Here is a 21,240-nt window from a genome sequence, read left to right as displayed (position 1 = left end):
CAACCTTGCAATAAGGTAAACAAACATTCTGGGAGTGTTTAATAACTTAGTCCACATGATTTACCATGGCCTTCATTGTAATTTAAGTACCAGAGTCATACCTGTATAGCCCATTGCCCCGATTCCACATTTCTTATGTGTATTGTTCCATTTGTTATTGTTATTAATTTTGGTTACATGTCTCATGTAGCTTAGGCTGATCTTGAACATGTTATGTATCAGATAATGATCTTGATCTCTTGTTTTCAGTTCCAGTTATAGGCTTATACCACTCACTAAGCCTGGCTTGACATTTTATAAACAATCCAGTACCTTGAATCTTGTAAACAATGAAACCAATCAACCAATGTAATACAATATTAGTTAAAGCAAAAGGGAAATGTGTAAGTACAATGGGCATGAATTAAAATTGAAATTTTATAGAAAAGAAATATAGTGTAGTAAAATATTTCCACAGGAAATAACTCTTAACATGTGTAATTAAATGAAAAGAATGACAAAATTTTGCTTATTTAAAAATCTCTAATCTAGTTTTAGAAGCAGTATGTTGTTAGGGTTATCTGGAAAGACAGAGTTTTTTTTTCTTCTATCCATTTTCATATATATATATTATAAATTATTTATTGTAAAATATATTATTTTACAATACCATTCAGTTCTACATATCAGCCATGGGTTCCCCTATTCTCCCCCCTCCCACACCCTCCCCTTACCCCCAGCCTACGCTCCATTCCCACCTCTTCCAGGACAAGTCCTCCCCCGAGGACTGCGATCAACCTGGTAGACTCAGTCCAGGGAGGTCCAGTCCCTTCCTCCCAGACTGAGCCAAGTGTCCCTGCATAAGCTCCAGGTTTCAAACAGCCAACTCATGCAATGAGTGCAGGACTCGGTCCCACTGCCTAGTTGCCTCCCAAACTGATCAAGCCAATCAACTGTCTCACCTATTCAGAGGGCCTGATCCAGCTGGGGGTCCCTCAGCCTTTGGTTCATAGTTCATGTGTTTCCATTCATTTGGCTATTATTTTTTCAATAATTGAGTAAAACTGAAATTTATTATAAGCCACAGTCGTCCTAGGGACCTCCATGCTATATATATAGCCTCTATGGTTTTATGGGTTGTGGTCTGATTGTTCTTTATTTTATACCTAGAATCCACCAATGAGTGAGTACATACTATAACTGTCTTTCTGGGTTTGGGTTACCTCACTCAGGATGATTTTTTTCTAGTTCCATCCATTTGCCTGCAAATTTCATGCTTTCATTGTTTTTCTCTGCTGAGTAGTACTCCATTGTGTATATGTACCACATTTTTTTCATCCCTTCTTCTGTTGATGGGCATCTAGGTTGTTTCCAGGTTCTGGCTATTACAAATAGTGCTGCTATGAACATAGCTGAGCATGTATCTTTATGGTATGAATCAGCATTCCTTGGGAATATGCCCAAGAGTGGGATGGCTGGGTCTTGAGGTAGTTCGATTCCTAATTTTCTGAGAAACCGCCATACTGATTTCCACAGTGATTGTACAAGTTTACATTCCCACCAACAGTGGAGGAGTGTTCTCTTTGCTCCACATCCTCTCCAACATTGACTATCATTGGTGTTTTTGATCGTAGCCATTTTGACAGGTGTAAGGTGGTATCTCAGAGTCGTTTTGATTTGCATTTCTCTGATGATTAAGGATGTTGAGCATTTCTTTAAATGTCTTTCAGCCATTTGTGATTCTTGTTTTGTGAATTCTCTGTTTAGCTCTTTAGCCCATTTTTTAATTGGACTGTTCAGTACTTTGATGTCTAGTTTCTTGAGTTCTTTATATATTGTGGAGATCAATCCTCTGTCAGATGTGGGGTTGGTGAAGATCTTTTCCCAATCTGTTGGCTGTCTTTTTGTCTTATTGACTGTGTCTTTTGCCCTGCAAAAGCTTCTCAGTTTTGAGAGGTCCCATTTATTAATTGTTGTGCTCAGGGTCTGCGCTGTTGGTGTTTTATTTAGGAAATGGTCTCCGGTGCCAATGCGTTCAAGAGTGCTTCCTATTTTCTTTTCTATTAAGTTTAGTGTAACTGGATTTATGTTTAGGTCTTTGATCCACTTGGACTTGAGTTTTGTGCATGGTGACAGATATGGATCTATTTGTAATCTTTTACATATTGACATCCAGTTATGCCAGCACCATTTGTTGAAGATACTTTCTTTGTTCCATTGTATAGTTTTGGCTCCTTTGTCAAAAACCAGGTGTTCATATGTGCATGGATTAATGTCAGGGTCTTCAATTCGATTCCATTGGTCCGTATGTCGGTTTTTATACCAGTTCCAAGCTGTTTTTATTACTATAGCTCTATAGTAGAGTTTGAGGTCAGGGATGGTGATGCCTCCAAGGGTTGCTTTATCGTATAGGATTCTTTTAGCTATCCTGGGTCTTTTGTTTTTCCATATAAAGTTGAGTATTTTTCTTTCCAAGTCTGTGAAGAATTGTGTTGGGATTTTGATGGGGATTGCATTGAATCTGTAGATTGCTTTTGGTAAGATTGCCATTTTTACTATGTTAATCCTGCCTATCCATGAGCATGGGAGATCCTTCCATTTTCTGATATCTTCTTCAATTTCTTTCTTTAGAGATTTAAAGTTCTTATCAAAAAGGTCTTTCACTTGTTTAGTTAGTGTTATCCCAAGGTATTTTATATTATTTGTGGCTATTGTAAAGGGTGATGTTTCTCTGACTTCTTTCTCAGCCCTTTTATCATTTGTGTATAGGAGGGCTACTGATTTTTTTGAGTTGATCTTGTATCCTGCCACTTTACTGAAGGAGTTTATCAGCTGTAGGAGTTCCCTGGTAGAGTTTTTGGGGTCACTTATATATACTATCATATCTTCTGCAAATAGTGAAAGTTTGACTTCTTCCTTGCCAATTTGTATCCCTTTGATCTCCTTTTGTTGTCTTATTGCTCTAGCTAGAACTTCTAGTACTATATTGAATAAATATGGGGAGAGTGGACAGCCTTGTTTTGTTCCTGAATTTAGTGGTATTGCTTTGAGTTTCTCTCCATTTAATTTGATGTTTGCTGTTGGCTTGCTATAAATTGCTTTTATTATGTTTAGAAATGTTCCTTGTATTCCTGATCTTTCTAAGACCTTTATCATGAAGGGGTGTTGGATTTTGTCAAAGGCTTTTTCAGCATCTAAGGAGATGAGCATGTGGTTTTTTTCTTTCAGTTTGTTTATATGGTGTATTACATTGACTGATTTTCGTATGTTGAACCTTCCTTGCATCCCTGGGATGAATCCTACTTGGTCGTGATGGATGATTGTTTTGATGTATTCTTGGATTCGGTTTGCCAATATTTTGTTGAGTATTTTTGCATCAATGTTCATGAGGGAGATTGGTCTGTAGTTCTCTTTCTTTGTTGCATCTTTGTGTGGTTTGGGTATGAAGGTAATTGTAGCCTCAAAAAAAGAGTTTGGTAGTGTTCCTTCTGTTTCTATTGTGTGGAACACTTTGAAGAGTATTGGTATTAGTTCTTCTTTGAAAGTCTGGTAGAATTCTGCACTGAAACCATCTGGTCCTGGGCTTTTTTTGGTTGGGAGACTTGTGATGACTGTTCTATTTCTTTAGGGGTTATTGGTCTATTTAAATGGTTTATCTGGTCTTGATTTAATTTTGGTATGTGGTATTTATCCAGAAAATTGTCCATTTCTTCCTGGTTTTCCATTTTTTTGGAGTACAGGTTTTTGAAGTATAATCAAGACAGAGTTTTATAAAGGTACAAAGTTAAAGAAAGGAGGGCACAGTTTCCCTCTGAATGACTCTCTCCGACTACTGAAGTAGTGTGCCTATGCTTTAAGAACAACAGCCTTAGATATAATAGCCAGGATTCAATTCTCTACATTTAGAATGAACAAGAACCTGTTTTTTCTAGTTCCCTGCTTGAATCTCCAGGGAGACAGTGTCCAAGCCAATGGGTACTGGAGGCCAGCAGAAGAATCCCTCCTGTCAACTGCTCATCTCAGGGCTGTAGTATGGAAGGAGGGGTTGGATAAAAGGCAACTCAAGTTCTGTTGTAGCCAGCCAGCAGTCATTCATCTCTTAAAAAATCTGGTATAGAGAACCAATAAGTAATACCTTGAAAACTGATAATACTGTCACAATCTATTCCAAATGGGTAATTTAGTTGTGTCATATAATTGTGTTCATCTGAATCCAGCATTCACATCTGTTTTCCTATTTGAATGGATACTACACAATATTCAACTCATTCTACACTTCTATATTGTAACATTATTATATTAACTACAATATCAGATTTTTACACCAATCCATCTCTTCCTTTCAGTTTTGTCCTGTCATTCCAGTATGTCAGAATTACCCTAATCATCCTAATCTTATGTATGACATCCGACATGCTAACCATTGTTTTCAGATTTTGTCACCTCAAAAATTTAATGAAGATAAATGCATACTTGAAAATAATGTAGAAATAAAAAAAATCCCTGTAGAACGTAGAGCATCATTATATCCTTAATACCATTATTGATATAAACATATATGATGTGGGTAAGAATCCAGAATGCTGCACAGCTTGCTGTCAGTTTCTCTCTGTGGTGCTCCTGCTGCTTATTAAAAGACTTTGTGAGCTGGAAGAAGAAAAACAGTTTTAGAAAGTGAGTCTGGAACTTGAAGCATTAATGGCATCAGATGGGTAATTTCAGGTAGGAAGAACAATGTAATGAGGAAAGATGTCTAGGACATCTATAACACTCTGAGCCACAAAACTCACAAAGCATCTGACTAGCCTATTGCTAATTTACCGTTATTACAGAATTATTGGATGTAAGATGGAGAATATTCGAGTCAAGAAGAATGCTTAGATATTGTGAACTACGATAGAAATCCTTACATCACGGGTGTTACACTTGGTTAATACTCTTCTAAACTTACAAAAAAGAAGCCTTCAACTTTGAGTATATGATAGCATCTGTTCCTCACTAACAATTCTCTAAAATGCTGAAATGATTTTATTAAAAGATTGCTATCTTAAGACAGAATGCATCTGTATTACGGCAAATAATAAGAAATTGCATTCTCATATAGTATATGTAAGGCTGTTTTTGGTAGCTCCTATGATAAATTGCACACATCTTAAACTCTGAGAACTTCTGAACTGTCTGCAGTTCCATCACACATTCATGTAAAAGGAGTTCCAATAATTGTCTCCATTAATTATTCTTTAAGAATGCAGCTAGAGGGAAGGGCACGTATATACAGATGTCAGTACAGACTTTCTATTGTCAATAGTAATTTATTACTTAAGGGATGGGGCCTTTCATAAATGACAAAAGACTTCAGAAAAGATTGTTGAAAAATGTCTATTTTTCTTTTTTTTTCCACACACAAAAAATACAAGATTGTCAGCATAGAGCAAATAAGCAATGACTGGTAATATTGAGTTCCAATATCCACTGTGTTTCTGTGTCTCATCAATCATTTGCTAATATCAGTCAGTGAAGATAAATAGACATTTTCAAGGCTGGGAAGCACAATTTCTTTTTATTATCAGTAGTTTATGGGAAAATATCAAAGTAACAGAAGGAATTCTATGCAAGGGAAATATTCAGGAAAAAGGGGAACTGAAGAGTCAACTCTCTTCTCCAACTCCAGTTGAACACCATCCCTGACCCAAATGGTGCATCATCCAATCTGTACATCATCCTTCAGATCTAAGCCCCGCCCTCCTCACCTACTCTCTACCCTATCCACATACATATGGGAGGATGGAGAAACACCTTCATCTTAGTAAATGTCTTATGAACAAGTAAATTGCGTTATTAGATACTCTGTCCTTCTTTGACCTTTGATGATTTTGTTCTTAGGCTATAATAAATGGGTCAGAAAATATAACTTTTACATTTGCCTTTGTTACTGCATTTCATGTTTTTGGATTTAAATTTGATGAGGTGTGTTTTGAATTTAGAAGCCACCATAACACCCGTGCAGAATACCTCTTTCTGAATGCTAATTTTTATAAGTTTAGAGCAAATGGTGTCCCATAGAAAAGAGCAAGGCACATGTTAAAAGTACATCAACTAAAGAAAAGAAAAGGAGACACTAGTGCACATTTAGGATAAACATCACTCAATTTTAAATTCAGCATTCTTTGCAGCTTACCAAACAGTTGATGTTTCAGTGCTAAAACTATGGTGAGGATTAAGAAGTCTTTAGCTAATTCTCTGACTACATTTTACCTCTAACATTACATTGACTTTAGAAGGGATCTTACTGCATTTCAGGTGAGTGACTTTCTCACTCCCACTGAAGGTTCTCAGCAGATGACTTTTGGGCACCTCGGTATGATCCATCTTTCAGGTGTACCACCTTTGGGAAAGAGCACATGCTTTTGATGCTGTTATAACACAATGCATTTAAATTAACTACTGACATAAAACTAGGTGACACCATTTTAATTGAGGTTGACCTTGAGATAAGACAGGATTTTAGATTTTTGTTATTCAAGAAGTAGCCATCAATGTATACTCATGTATTTAGAAGACATCTTTGACACACTGATGATTAACACACATTTTCAGTAAAGAGAAGAGAATTTGGAGTACATTAGAAAAAATTTAAAAAAAAAAAGGTGACTTTGGAGACCTATGATCCAAATCTATTTGATTCCACAATAGATCCTCAACCTGGAGTATACAGAGATCTTAGACCTGATAACTTGTTTCTTCTTGAAATATGTAAGGTTAAATGTCCAACTTTCATGCTTTTAAACTGATATGCAAATGTTTCATCATAAACAAATTATTTTAAAGACTATAAAACCAAGTTAATTTTAAGCAATGACATTTCAAAAAAAAATGTACCTTCATTTTTTAATATACTTGTTATGCTGCCTAGTTTTATACCTACTTGACACGATCCAGAATCATTTGGAAAGAAGGACTGCAATTGAGAAAGTGACCCCATCAGATTGGACTATGGGCAAGCCTTTGGTGCATTTTCTTGATTGATTCATATGGGAGGCTTAGCTCACTGTGGGCCCTGCCACCACTGGGAGCTAGAAGCAGGCTGAACAAGCCATGTGGAGTAAGTCAGTAAGCAGTACCCATTTATAGATAGCCTCTGCATCAGTTTCCTCCTCCAGGTTCCTGTCTTGTTTGAGTTCCTGGCCTGACTTTCCTTAGTGAGGTAATCTGTTGTAGAACCATAAGATGAAACAACTCCCTCCTCCCAAGTTGTTTTTGTTCATAGTGTTTTATCATAGCAGTAGAAATTCTAACTAAGACAGAAATTGGTGCCAGGACATAGAATATTGCTCCAAAGAGTAAAAAACAGCAATTAAATGCTCACAATTTTCTTTTTTAGGAACTACATGAATATAATCTCTAATAGTGGAAATATTACATATTCCAGTGGTGTTTGAAACTGTAAATCTATTAAATTCTTGCCATAGAATTTTTTTTACCATAATTAGATATTCTGATAATTATCCAATGATAATTTTATTTTTCCATTGCATTACTACCATGCAAACATTAATATGTGTACAAGGGCGTATGCATTTATCAGGGTTTCTCTGTCCATCTATCCACATTCTTTTAGCCTATACCACTCATTAATATGTCCCAAGTACTTAAGTATCATCTATTATGTAATAAATGTTTATGGTTAGAACTCAGTGATTTAATTAATGTCAACAAAGGGACACAAGGAGTTCCAGTGGGAAGGAATGAGTTTTGATTTAAATTTAGAGATGATGGAACACCTACCAAGGAGTCCATATGTGAGTAATAATATGAAAACGTACGAGACTCAGCTCCACAGATGTCTGAAAGAAGTGCAGTCCCGGCATAGAGAATAGGCTAACTAAGTTCTCTCCTTGAGTGGGAGCATGATTGGAGGGAGGAAGAACTCCTAGAAATCCAGAAGCACTAGAAAAGAATAACGTGATGGAGACTGAAGTAACAGGTGACAGAATTGTATCTCATGTAGGCGAGGAGGAGATCATGAGGGCAATGACGGTGTTGGTGGTACTGGTGGCGGCAATGACAATCCAAAGGAGTGCGAAGGAAGCATGCCAGGTTGTTAATCTACAGCCTTCTTTAATTTGACTTCCCTCCAGCCATTTGTTTTTGCTCACAATAAAATAGAAATGCTAAGTTTAAATAATTTTTCTAAGTCCTAATATACTTCCTAAATGAGAGAACTATGAAATCCCTGGTGACCAGTCTCTTAGGTTCTTATTTCCCATCTCAGGTCTTCAGTTCCCAAGGGGATGGTGGGGACTGACTGTCCTCTGCCTCTGCTATTAGATTATATCATTATCCAGAGAGCTTCAGTCTAGTGCTTTCCATAAGTAATCAGATTCCTTTTGAAGGGAGGGTGTGGCTAGGCGAATTAGTGATGAATGGTCTGCTTTTGAGCGGCCTTTCAGTTGTTTTGTGTTTTACTCTGTAGAAAATGACTCTTTTCTTTTTATGATTTTCCTTTTTTTATAACTGACAGTCTGCCTCTGGCCATAAACTGCTAACATTCTAAGGAGGATGATATATGATATTGTCAGATTTCTCAGAAACGTAAATTTGATGGTTTAATACTGCATTATGCAAAAGAAGAACAGTTGATTTAAAGTTAAGTAGAAAATGGAATAGTAAATTATGGAAATTCCTGAATAAATAAAATGAAAATTTAAATTAAGACATGCATAGGAAGGAGAGATCAAATAAGATAGGTTTATTTTTATTGTTTTAAATCTCTTATTACTATCATTGACTGGAAATTTAAGCCATTTGGGGGTCATTATTCATTATGTGTGTTTACTGAATATTTTATAAAGTTTTAGGAATCATTGCAGTTACACAAAATGTGTTAAGTAACCACCAATAAAGCAAACGTGTTTTTATATGAAATCTATGAGTATTTTCTCATGCTGTATATATCTTAGCTTTTCATAAATTCTCGTATCTACAGAGGTGGAATATTCTTGCTCCCTATGCAGGTATTAAATAGTACTTGTAATAACCTTAGAAATCAAAAGATAATGCCTTTAAAAAGTTCTTTCATTTCTAACTTTTTGTATTAAGTTTACAGTCCATCACTCAACTTTTCTCATCAAATTTCCTCTCCACACATTTACATTCTGTCCATAAATCAATCAAAACAAGTTGTCACAGGGATGAATGATCACACCATGAAGCAGGAGTTGTCCTCTGTTGCTGGTTTTTCTTAATTTTCTTGAGGGCTGTTCGATTTACTGAAACAAGAACATTTCACTCAGCAACACACATATACACCATGTAAATAATTGTTTCTAAAAGCATCAGTGTATAGTTTGTTATCATCTACAGAAATGTAAACAAATGCAATGTCTTGTTACGGTTTCTTGAGGTGACCAGCAACTTGTAAAAGACATCTGTGTTTACAAAGCTCTGAGGATCCCTTGTGGAAACTCACAGGATATCAGACGATATGAAGACCAAGATGGGGTTAGTTAAAGGGCTGTTGCTTTTTGATGGAGGAAGAGGGTGACATTTCATTTTCTTAAACTTGAAAATTTCACATTTTCTTTGGCTGTTGTCCCCTCCCTGGTATGTTTGAGCCTGTTATCTTTTTACAAGACATTTTTCCTTTTCCTCTTGACATTTACTGTGGCTGCATTACAGACAAGGTTGGCAAATAACTAAGTTATGACACAGAATGCATGAGGAGGATTATGTAATGTTTGTGACCTTTCCTCCAAGATCTTCTCAGGCAAGTAGGTATCCATGAATTCTCTCTTCTCTCTCTTACCACTGTGGTGCTCAAGCAAGTCGGAGACCCGGTTGATGTAAGGATCCCACTCCTCTGTGAAGTGAAGAGAGAATTCCTGGAAAGAATGCAGTTTAAAGAGGGATGAGACTCAGAACTGGGGCTGTAACAAAGGGAACCTAGACATACTGGAAAGGTGTTTCAGGGAAACTGGATATTTAGATTATTTGTATGGAGGATGAAAGAGGGGAAGGATCTAAAGATAGCTTCAACACTGCAGTCTAAATAATCTAAATGAATTTGTCCTAAGACATATGTTGAGACAGTTAGTCACTTCAGCAAATAGTAGTGTATTCCTTCATTTCTGCTGAGACAAGAGTGTGGTGATTTCATTTCATTTTAGATGCCCTGAATCTTTCAAGTTGAGATGACAGATTACCCAAGTTATCATTAGTTGTCCAGTTTGACACCAGATTCTGACCGCTCAGCTGGTGACAGAGACGTAGATTCAGCCGGTATCATAAAACTCAGGGCCAAAAAGATTCCAGAAACTTCTTGACAACCACTGACTAACCAGAGCTGAGAGGCTCTGTCACTAGGTTATGTTCTTTTTATAACAGAGATTGAAATACAATTAAGCTTTGAACATATTTGCTACAAATATATGGTATAGACCTTTCTGTTTTTCATAACTATGTGTTATTACAATCATTGTCACGTGCTAGCTAATGCCATATAATTAATGTGGTCACTCACACAAGAGAGCTACTTATGAGAAAAGAGCAAAATGCAGAGCTATGTTGATGCATAATTCATAGGTAAGGGCTGACTGTGTTTTTCTTCTTCAGCAGTGACAATGCAGTTTATAAGCCACCAGTTCCCAGATTATCATGACCCCACAATTGGTAAGTAAAAGCTGCTTTTCTCATCTAGCTCAAATAGATACACTGTAAATAAGTGGTTTTTTAAAGCACTGTTGATAATGCTAGTGAATAAAAGTATAATTTGTTCTATCATCCAGCATATATACACAAGAATATGTGTATGAATTTCTGAGTCATGAGAGAGTATTTGTCCTTTCTTCTCATAATGCACTTTCATATTTTATACTTTGTTCAAGTTATTCTGGTAAATGATGGTTGAAATCCATTATGCTGATTTCTCGACTCACTAATGGATATTTTCCATTAGAAAAAAATGAATTAAAAACCTTTGCTCTGAGTATTATAGCTGATGTGATTACACATACACTTGATCACATTTTCAGTCTCTGGTATCCTATTGTAGACTCAGTTACTTTTCTCAAGGATGCATTTGGAGAAACATTTAAATCTAGGCATCCTTTCACGCAGCAGCCTTGCTTGTAGATGAGGAAAAGAAAACACAGTGAGTCAAAGTATGATTTGTGCCCCAGATCAAGCATGCTTACTCCCTCTACTGTAGTTTTATTCTCAGCATAACAGTAGAGAGACCCTGCTGTGAGGATCGCGCTTTCTCCCTTGTTTGAAGCAAGAACGATGCCTTTAAAACTGCTTTACTCATTCAGAAAACTGCTTTAGAGAGAGTTGGAAATTCTCAAGCAGAGTCCACCACAAATGCATCAAGCTTAAGATCGTACTGAACCTTACTTTCCCACAAGTGAGGAAGAGAACTGCAGGGTTTCTTACATATGGCTTGCTGGCAGGGTGAAAGCCCTTTGGTCTCCATCATTGAGAGCTCTCTATTCCCATCACTCAGAGTTCTCTGTTCCCAGTCGCTTCCCTTACTTCCTCTCTCAGGAGGAACAGTTTTTGTGCAGAAGTGAGATCTCCTAGTTTTTAATTTTCATCAGGAAATTTTGACTTAAGGTCTTAATTAACACAAAATTATCTTTTTAATAATACTCTTGTACTCCTTCCTGAAAATTCTACAGAATATGTGGATGAATTATGTTGCTGAAATAATCAAAATGAACTAGATTTATTTATTTTATTTTGTGTATGGGTGCTTTGCCTGCATATATGTATGTGTACTCCATGTATGGCTGGTGCCCACAGAGGTCAAAAGAAGGCATTAGAAACCCTGGAACTGGAATCATGGGTTGTTGTGAACAACTATGTGCGTCTTAGAAAGTGAACCCTGATCCCCTGCAAGGCCAACAGTGCTCTTAACTGCAGAGCCATCTTTCTAGACCCCGATATATTACTTTTAAGAAAGTCTATTAGTTTCTTACGATCTCCTCTTAGGTTAACTGAATTACTAAGATTTAAGTATAGCAAATTGACATACAGATGGATTCTCTAAGGAATTGAATTTTGTTTCAGAAATAATCACTTTGTGCAGTTTTAGAACTGATCAGCTTTAGTGATTGATTATTCTCTCAGCAGGTATTTTAAACATCTCAATTTGTGGATGCTGTTAGCTTTTTGTCACTTTTAATAACAGACAAGGAAAAATCTCTGGCTAAAAGCTGTGAGTCTTGCATATCACTGGAAAACTCAGTAATATAATAGAGAATATGTGATATCACAAGTGCACTTTGTTATTCATTATATGTCATCTTTGTGTCCTGTATGTATTGATGTTGCATAAACTGGCCTCGCGTATAAGCCCTTCATGTAAAATAGAATTTCTGGGATAAGGTAATAGATGTAAATACATTGTCAGTGTCTCCTTTACAAGGAATAGATGTGACATTTGCAGATAGACTGTGAGAACATCCATTTTTTGTGATTAGGCTACCTGGACATTCAGTGCTAACAGCTAAAAATATACTTTTATCTAGAAATAAACAAGATAGTGTTGAAGGAGGTTGAAAATGGAAACAGCAGTTCATCGCTTTCAATTTGACTCTCCCACCATCTCATTTCTTGGCTTCTGTAATGGGATATTGGTTAACAATTTTCCATTGTTATCCTGATGGTAGAGGGTGAGAGGCTCATATAATTTACTTTGTGTCTATTCTAGCCGCTTAGCTATACTTTGGCTGATGGCTTAATGACATCTCCAGGGGAAATTCATGTTAGCGTAGCTTGAATATCTTATGAATTAGAGAAGAAGAACACCCATCATGGACACTATCTCATAACTGAAAAAAAAAGAAATATTTTCTGTGTTTATGCCATCATATTAACTGAGATTTCTGGGTATATTTTTCTGAAATAAGAGAAGAATTAGTATGTTGTTCTTTTTTTGCCCTCACCTTCTACTTAGTATAATCTTCTTTTCAAATGAATATCAAATTGAAATTTTTGGATTCTCTATAATATATAATACAAAGGTTAGGAATACTGGTTATTGCCAATGTTCTCAAAGGAAGGATTCTGCTCCATATCTACTGGTCACACATTCAAAGTTAGTAACCAGTGATTTCCATTTCTCAGATTTATAGAAGATAGCTATGGTATGAACATTTAAAGTTGGTTCAATTTTCTAATGGGAAAAGACTTCACACAAGAAACACATTAGTAATAATAGAGCAGAAATGGCTAGGTTGAAGTTAAAGGGAACATATCTAAAGATGAGACATAATTATAAACATAGCTTGATTTTCTTCATGGAATAATTATTTTAGAGATATTAAGAAGTAATATCCATATTAAGACCCTGTTTTCTGAACTTTTGTGTTAGTAAATGGACATGCCACGTAATTCAAATCTTTAGATATGACCATTGCATCTCAGCCATTGAGCAAAGTTTACATTTCTACTCTATAATACAATCTTTTTGATCCCCATAAATAAAAATCTAAATAGCGTAGCTTATATCTTCAGGTATTTTCAATTCAGGAAGAGAAGTTAGGAGACATTAGAGGAACTTTTTTCCCCTTGAAGTCAGTCAGTGGTCTAGGCAAGCAGCATGATGCTGCACTGGAAGGATTTGGAAAGGATGGAGAAGTACAGTCTCCACTCCCCCAAGCTCTGCTTGCTATGAGCTAGGCTCATGTGCCATGCATTAGTCTCCAGGCATCCACTCTACAGTTCAGACGTCCTTGTTCAAGAAGGCTTTTCAAGGAAATCTGGAATTCCTAGAAGATTATGAGAAAATAGTCTAGAATTGTTTGTTAAGATATGTTCCTTAATTGTAACTTGAAGTTTAAAAGTCTTACTACACACAGTTATAATAGGATTTCAAAACAAGTTGTAGTTTTTTTTCTCTTTTACTGAAATAAAAGACAAATTCTCTTAAAGCCAGAATATAAATATACATATCAAGCTTTTATTTGTAGATGAGGCATTTTAGTCCACATCACTGTTTATTGGTACCTTCATGTGTTTTGAATTGTTTCTGTTCATGATTACTGTTATTTACTTGAAGACAGACATAAAACACTAGGAACTCAAGTACCCGACTTGACTAATTAACGAAGCTGAAAAATGAAAAATCTTAACTAGCTTTCCCTGGATAAAACATTAGGTGATAGTGGGAACACTGAAGGACTTGTGCTTCCTGCGCATACAGAGTACTTTGATTCTGAGTAAATCGTGCATTAATCAGTAATTATCTCCCACTCGCCTGTCATCACAACAAGGTATGATTTTAAACATGTTATATACTGAGCTCAAACAGAGTGGATGCCTTTTTAGTGCTGCTGGAAAGGTGGGGAAGATAAAGAACAAGTTAGACTATATGATAGACTAATTAAATAGAAAATTATGAGGTATTGGGGAGTATATCACAGGACTTCAGGGTGGAAATATACTTTATTAAAAGGCAAATTCAACAATTTAAAGAATGAATTGGCTTTTGTTTACTACCCATTCATGAATCAGCAAAGCCTCCTTTCTGAACACTGGATAGGAACTCCTACTAACTAATGTCAGAGCAATGGCTTTGGCAGTGATTGGACAGAAAAGTAGATAGAAAAAATGCTGATTATGTAATGTCAAGTTATTTCATGCCACCTTTTTTGTAGGGTTAAAGCAGAATTGATATCCTTATACAAATATATTGATCGAGGTAGACAACTTTTCATGGCTAGTTATTGGCATGAAGAAAATTTCATTGAAAAATTTGAAATATTATGCAAATGTCATTGTTTTCCTGCTTTTTTTCTGATTCTTTTCATCCTCTTGATTTTCCTCTTTATTCAATATCAATATATTCATAAATTATTTCCCAGGCATTACACAAGCTACAAGAGTCAGCTCTGTAGAGAAATAGGCAAGAACTGTTTTTTATTAAGCTTCCTTACTTTGCTTTTTCCTCCCTGTCTCTAAGAGCTGATTGTGTCTTTTTATCTGGAACCCTATTGTCCATTTCTTGCTCATTGCATTATGATGACTTGAGCTCATTATATTAATGCAGGTCACAATTTAGTTAAGTTGGCCTTAAGAACCTATGCAATTCCTTTTTTTTTCAGCTGCTTTTCTTGTGGAAGGAAAACAACTTGAATAAACCAGAATCAGTTGTGACAGAGTTATCCCAACTATTGTGGTATTTATTTGATTTTCACAGAACAGAAATTCATGAAACTAACTTTCTAGCTGTATTTATATCTTAGTTTCAAGGAAGACACATTCTCATAGTTGAATAGATTGAAAACACTTTCCTTCTTTTAGCATTTTAGACCTTAATTTCACTTACATACCATGAATACTGCATAATATGCTTACCCAAAAGATTCATATTCTTTCTGAGCAACTGGCAAGGACTGTTACAAGCTCTATAGAAACATAATAAAATACCACACATAGAATATTCTTTCTAAATTACTTGCATGCTTCTCTAAATAAGGAGCTCATTTAAGTGGCAAAGTACTTTGACGGTAGGATCAGGGCATCTGAAGAGCACAGTAAATATTAATGTGCAAAGCACAACCATGAAAAAATAGTGCAATTAACCAGCATGGAGCAAATTTACTACACTGTTTATATGTCTCAGTATCTCTGGCAGAGCAAAAACTTCCTAAGTGGATGTAGAGAAATAGTATGGCTTGTATCACACTAAAATGTCCTACTTAGCATCTAAAATGTACACTAATAGATTCACTTCTTTGTGTTACTAGAAAATTCCTGTTAAAATGTAAATGCTCAGAGTCGGGGGGATAGGGCCTCAAGCCATGTAGAATCACTTACACATTAGCACAGATTAATGTATCTAATTATTTTAAAGAGAAAAACAGAACTGTGTTTTAGAAAGCTCTACTGAAGAGATGTTTTTGAGGGCTGGAGAGAGTAGAATATAGTTACAACGGAAGGCTATGAAATAATTGTTGATGGAAATCAAGGTGAACTTGAAGGATTATGTAAATAATGACCTGTCCATATTTGAGCAGAGGTAGAGGGAAAAGGACATTCATATGGAACCCAGTAGATTGGAGATATAATTCTGTCTTCATGGAACTCCCCACTTGTTTGCCAAGCTCCAGTATATCTGGCTTTCTTTTAGTTTAAGCACACCTCGTAACCTTTTTCTGCCACCTCTCACTCATATGTGTTCCTGAAACTCTGAGTAACTTCTTTATTTTTTACCAAGTAAGCTTCAGTTCTATTTTTAGATCCAAGCATGGATGCAAATCCTTTAGAGAAGATGGCTTTGAGTCTAGTGGTTACACAATGTCCACTTCCTCTCCATCTCTCTGTATAAACTGTTATTAGAAGTAGATGTGGTTGACACCTCTTGGATTTCATATACTGTTTTAACTTGGTATTCAAGATGCCAGGCTCTCTTTTTTTTCTCTGAAACATTTTTATTAGTGTCTCTGACTCAGCCTAGTTATTATCTTTTCATCTCATTTCTCTCTGAATTTCCGCGCTTGTTTATCTACCTTCCAACTTAGCTTTCCTATTTAGACTTCTGATGGCTTATGTTTCTGGTCACAAGTTCCCCTTAATTTTCCTTTATACTTGTGGTAAAAGCTCACATATTGACCAAATCCTGTGAAGTCCATGATGATGAAATAACAAGTCCAAGATTTGATAAGGGCTTGGCTACAGCCCAATGGCAAGCAATCTGCCCAGCATTATTAAGGTCTCTGTTTCAATCCACAAACTGAAAAATAAACAATGAAAAGGTCTTCAAGGACAGAATGCGCTGCCTGCTGATTTAATGCTTTGTTGTTGAACCTCCTTCATTTGATTTTATCCTCACTGGGCTCATTGTTCCTGGAGTGTGCCAGATGCTTGCTCATCTTGGCATGCTTGCGTTTGATCACCTTTTCTGGGAAAACACTTCAGTGTTTAGAGCTGACCTCATTACTTCTTCAAATATTTGCTTCAGGGTTTAAATGCTTCTTTTCAATGAAATTATACTAGCCATCACCATAACTACTGATAACATTGATCATCTGTTTTTTCATAGATGTGTGCACATGCACAAGTATACAGTATATATTCATTTATAAATATTTATCTAGGTTCTACAAGTGAGAGAACATATATAGTATTTGCCTTCGTGCGTCTGACTTATTGTTATTTGTTTCTTATAATATGTGCTACAGTCTCACTTAGCACTTTTCTAAATGTAGCACAATGTCTGAATTTATAACTAAAGACTCATAAAGTCCAGATCAGTTTCTGGTTTACAGAAGATAGGCCAAGAAATTGGGTGAGTGAATGGCAAAAGTGTTTTCTGGCCCATCAACTTCAGTCAAGTTGGTATATATCCCTGATCTTTCTCATCTATAAGAAGGAGGTGATGCTGTTATTTGTCTTGATAATTATGAGAGAAAATATGGATGTAACTGCTTCACACACTGCTTGAGATGAAATGGATGCTTGCCTTTCTCATCAGAATTCAGTTGAACTGGAAAATAATGGTGAAAACAAAAGCTGTCAGGGAGAAGACACCTGTGCCTTATGCTCTTTGGGGAACTTTAAAGTATCCATCCATTGTAGACAAAAGGTAACCTGAATATCACTTTATTGCCTTATATTTCTACCATTTCAGCTTGAACACTGTAAAGTACTTATGATTACCATAAAAATTTCCAGAGCCAAACTGTGAATGGAGAACAAATTATAATTGAAATTCCTGCTTCTACTTGCTGTTTGAAGTCTCTTTTAGAAACCTGGATGTGAAGAGCATATCAACCATATGACAGCAATCTCATATGGAATATGAAAGATGCCTGGGAGATATTGAATCAGTTCAAGGAAATTAATAGAACTGAAAGTTTAATCATGCCAGGCTGTGGATATGTGACACATCCTTCCAGACTGCAGTAGTCCTCCAATGAAGAATATTTTACAATCCTCTTCAAGCCCCAAAGAACAGGGTTTAGATCAATCTGAGAATTAAAAGGACTCTTTCAGATTATTATGTGGTCACACAGCCATTGAAATTCCTAGGTAGCCATCTTTGATGACAACTATAATTAATTAAATTAAAATTACTGATGTAATACTAATTATAATTACTGTGGTCAGCCTACACACCTAAACAGACACATACCACTCTTTTATTTCACAGAGAAGAGCTTTGGAGGGATACTGTGGGGCTACAGCAGAAACACTCCTCAGCATTTTCTTTGTTTATTTGATGATTATAATTAGGGAACATTTGTTCTAAAGTCAAGTGGCTTGTAATTATATTTTGTCTGTTATTTCAGTAATTTCTTTTTAAGGGCATGGTTAGTGTTCTATTGGCTCTTAATGAGCCAATTACATGAAGTTCGGATGAGAAAAAAAATGTCCTTATAGTATGACCTACAAATTAGCTGATTAAAGTAAAGTGACAAAGACACTATTTAGACATATCGGAACAGCTCTAGCCGGCTGTATATTTACCTCCTCAAATTCACGCTCATGTTTTCAGATGGAAAGTGTAAAACACTGTCTTTAGGAATATATTTAGAATTTTTGTACATATTGAAATTCTCAAGCATTAGTGGATTAGTCATGTAGGTCATTTGCCCAGGTTTTATGCTTTGAAATTAGTAGGCTTGGTTCCAAATCTCTTTTGTTGACCTTAATTTCAGAGATTTTTTTGACTCTTGCCTTCAAAAGTAGAGACTCTTCGAAGAGAATCTTTCTTAAGAACTATGAATGATTTGGATTAAAGTTTTTAATTTAATATTGTTATTTTAGGTGCTAAAATATCAGGTTTGTTTCCAGGTGAATAAAGAGAAAATATTCTGATATTCCATATAAAAGCTGTCCAGATCAGTATATATTTCTACAACATGAAAAGAAGACACAGAAATAGACATTTAGAAATATTTGTTCAGAATAATCTAGATAAAAAGTTAATATGTCAATTGTCTGTGTTCTGTGATTTGATGTTAATTGATTAAAGACAGTCCATAGTATGCATTCTCACACAAAAGGAAGTAGTTGTCTTTAACATGGGATGTTTTTCAGATGCAAACACTTAGATTTTGTAAGGTGAAATTTTTAAAGAGGAATAAAACAAAAATCAAAATATTTTATAATTTTATGTGCATCCTGTACAAACAGAGCATGCATGAAGGACAAGGAACAAATTAAACGTCAAAATAGCAGACTCCAAACGAGGCATGTGATTTCCTGCTAGCCATTGGTGCGCCGTGGGCCTTTGTTTTCATGTGTGTGAAATAATGCTAAATGCATTTTCCTTAAAAATAAAAGCAGAACTCTTCAAAGCTAAAATTAGCTATTTTGAAGATTGTTTGATAAAAAAAAGTTGTCAAGAACAACCTCTATATAAACAGCTATTTTTATACAATAGAAAATGTAGCAAGGATGGAGGCCTGCAAGGGTGTGCACCAGGTCCCTGGGTATATGTTACGGCTGTTAGCTCGGTATTTTTGTGAGACTCCTAACAGTGGGAGTGGGTGTATCTCTAACTCTTTTGTCTGCTTTTGAGACTTTTTTCCCCTTCTTCAGCCTGGGGATGAGGGCTTTTGCCTTGTTTTATCGTATCTGTCCTGTTTGGCTATCATTTCTTTGAAGACTACTCATTCTGAAGAGGGAGAGTGAGTCTGAGAGAGAGGGAGGATGAGGAAGGACACTAGGAGGAGTGGGGGAGGGGAAGCTGTGCTAGGGATGTATTATATGTGAGAAGAATCTATTTTCAATAGAAAAGAAAATGGTTTAAAAATTTAAAAGTCCCATTCTTATTACTCAACTAACATAATAAGAATCAATTCTTTTAGAAATATTTTACCAACAAAATGGACATAGATAATTTGTTGAGCCATTTGGTGATAGAGTCAAGTTATGTACAAGAGAAATCAGTATATTTTTATACTTACTTGGCTGTTATAATATCTTATTTTAAACAATGCCTTCACTATTTAAGAACTGAATATCAGCATTTTAAAAAACAACATTTCACACTGGGAATGGTGTATGTGACTGACTGTACTATCATTTCTAGACAGTAGAGGCAAGGGGACAAAACGTCCAAGGCCATTCTAGGACAACACAAAGATGATGACCTAAAGAAATATGCCCATTAATAATAACCACAGCAAAGAAATGATTATTTCTTTATAAGCATCCTTTCATGCTCACGCATCAAGGAAGAAGGAAGCATTTTCAGTTTGATACAAGTTGATGACCTGAGATCTCTCCAGATGTTGATCCCTTAGGGGGAAGGCAGAGGCTGAAATTACTGACTGGTGGTTGTGCTTTTCATTTGACCTCGGTAGATCGTCATGTTTTGTACTTGCCGCTCTCTCCCGTTTAAATGGATTTCCAGTTTGTTGTTTTCATTAAGTTATTCCTTTATCTCTTCTCATTAGTTATGTTTTTTTTGTGGTGCAGTGTTGTTTTTCACTTCTCTACTTTCTTTAGCTATTCTCCTCTGGTGTCCACCACAAATAATTTAAGAAACATTATCATGTTCAAATCCAAGGAACATTCACCAGTCATACTTTGCTGAGTTCCTAAGGGATAGTCAAGAATGTGGATCATGCCACTGTGGTGAGAAGTGCTACTTCCATATGTTATCAACACCAGTTCATTATTTTCAGGCCTCCATGATGCTCTTGAGGTTTGTTGTGCCTTTTCTAGACAGCACATCTAAGCATCATTGAAAGATCTATTGTAGACATCCTTTGCCCTGACACTCCTTCCAATCTCAACTACCATCATTTTTTTCTCTTTCTTTTTTTGTGGCAATGAAGACTAAACCCCTTTCATGTTAAGTAAGCACTCATCACTTAGCTACATCCTTAATGCCCATCACCACACATTTAATTGTCATTGATAAGTCTACAGCACCAGTTTATATATCTTGTGTATGTTAAAGTAGCTGTTGGTTTATCATTTGTTTTTTTTTTTACTTCTACACTTACATACTGCTACCTACTTGAAATTTATATTTGGATGTTTGAAACATCTTATATTTTATCTTTTCAGGTTAATTTCAGAGCTCAAACCTACCAAATTCTTCTCTTGTACTATGATTTACCTGCATACATGTCACTCTTGTCCATCTGGAAATCCAAGCCCCAAAGTTAGTCATTATCTTCAACTTCTATTTTCTCTATAGTCATTCCTGTAGGTGGAGTTTTCCTGTCCTGGCAGCTGCTTCCAAATTACCACACAGAGGTTTATATTAATTGTAAATGCTCAACCAATAGCTCAGGCTTG

The 21,240-nt window shown here is 35.9% G+C and overlaps 1 protein-coding gene across 6 annotated transcripts in view; it reads left to right on the top strand.

The window, feature by feature from the left end:
* Nucleotides 1–21,240, top strand: part of Rit2 (Ras like without CAAX 2) — a 327,715-nt gene that overhangs the window by 54,662 nt on the left and 251,813 nt on the right. For 4 of the 6 annotated variants that reach the window (XM_042264076.2, XM_042264079.2, XM_042264078.2 and 1 more), the window contains exon 2: nucleotides 10,591–10,647. The exons of the other annotated variants lie outside the window; for them this stretch is intronic. In XM_042264076.2, coding sequence (XP_042120010.1) covers nucleotides 10,591–10,647 — 57 coding nt within the window. The remainder of the gene's footprint in view (nucleotides 1–10,590; nucleotides 10,648–21,240) is intronic. 6 annotated transcript variants of the gene reach the window in all.

This window comes from Peromyscus maniculatus, chromosome 19 (genome assembly GCF_049852395.1).
Source record: "Peromyscus maniculatus bairdii isolate BWxNUB_F1_BW_parent chromosome 19, HU_Pman_BW_mat_3.1, whole genome shotgun sequence".
NCBI lineage: Eukaryota > Metazoa > Chordata > Mammalia > Rodentia > Cricetidae > Peromyscus > Peromyscus maniculatus.
Note: the sequence above shows the minus strand (reverse complement) of the source record. Positions and strands in the feature narration are given on the sequence as shown.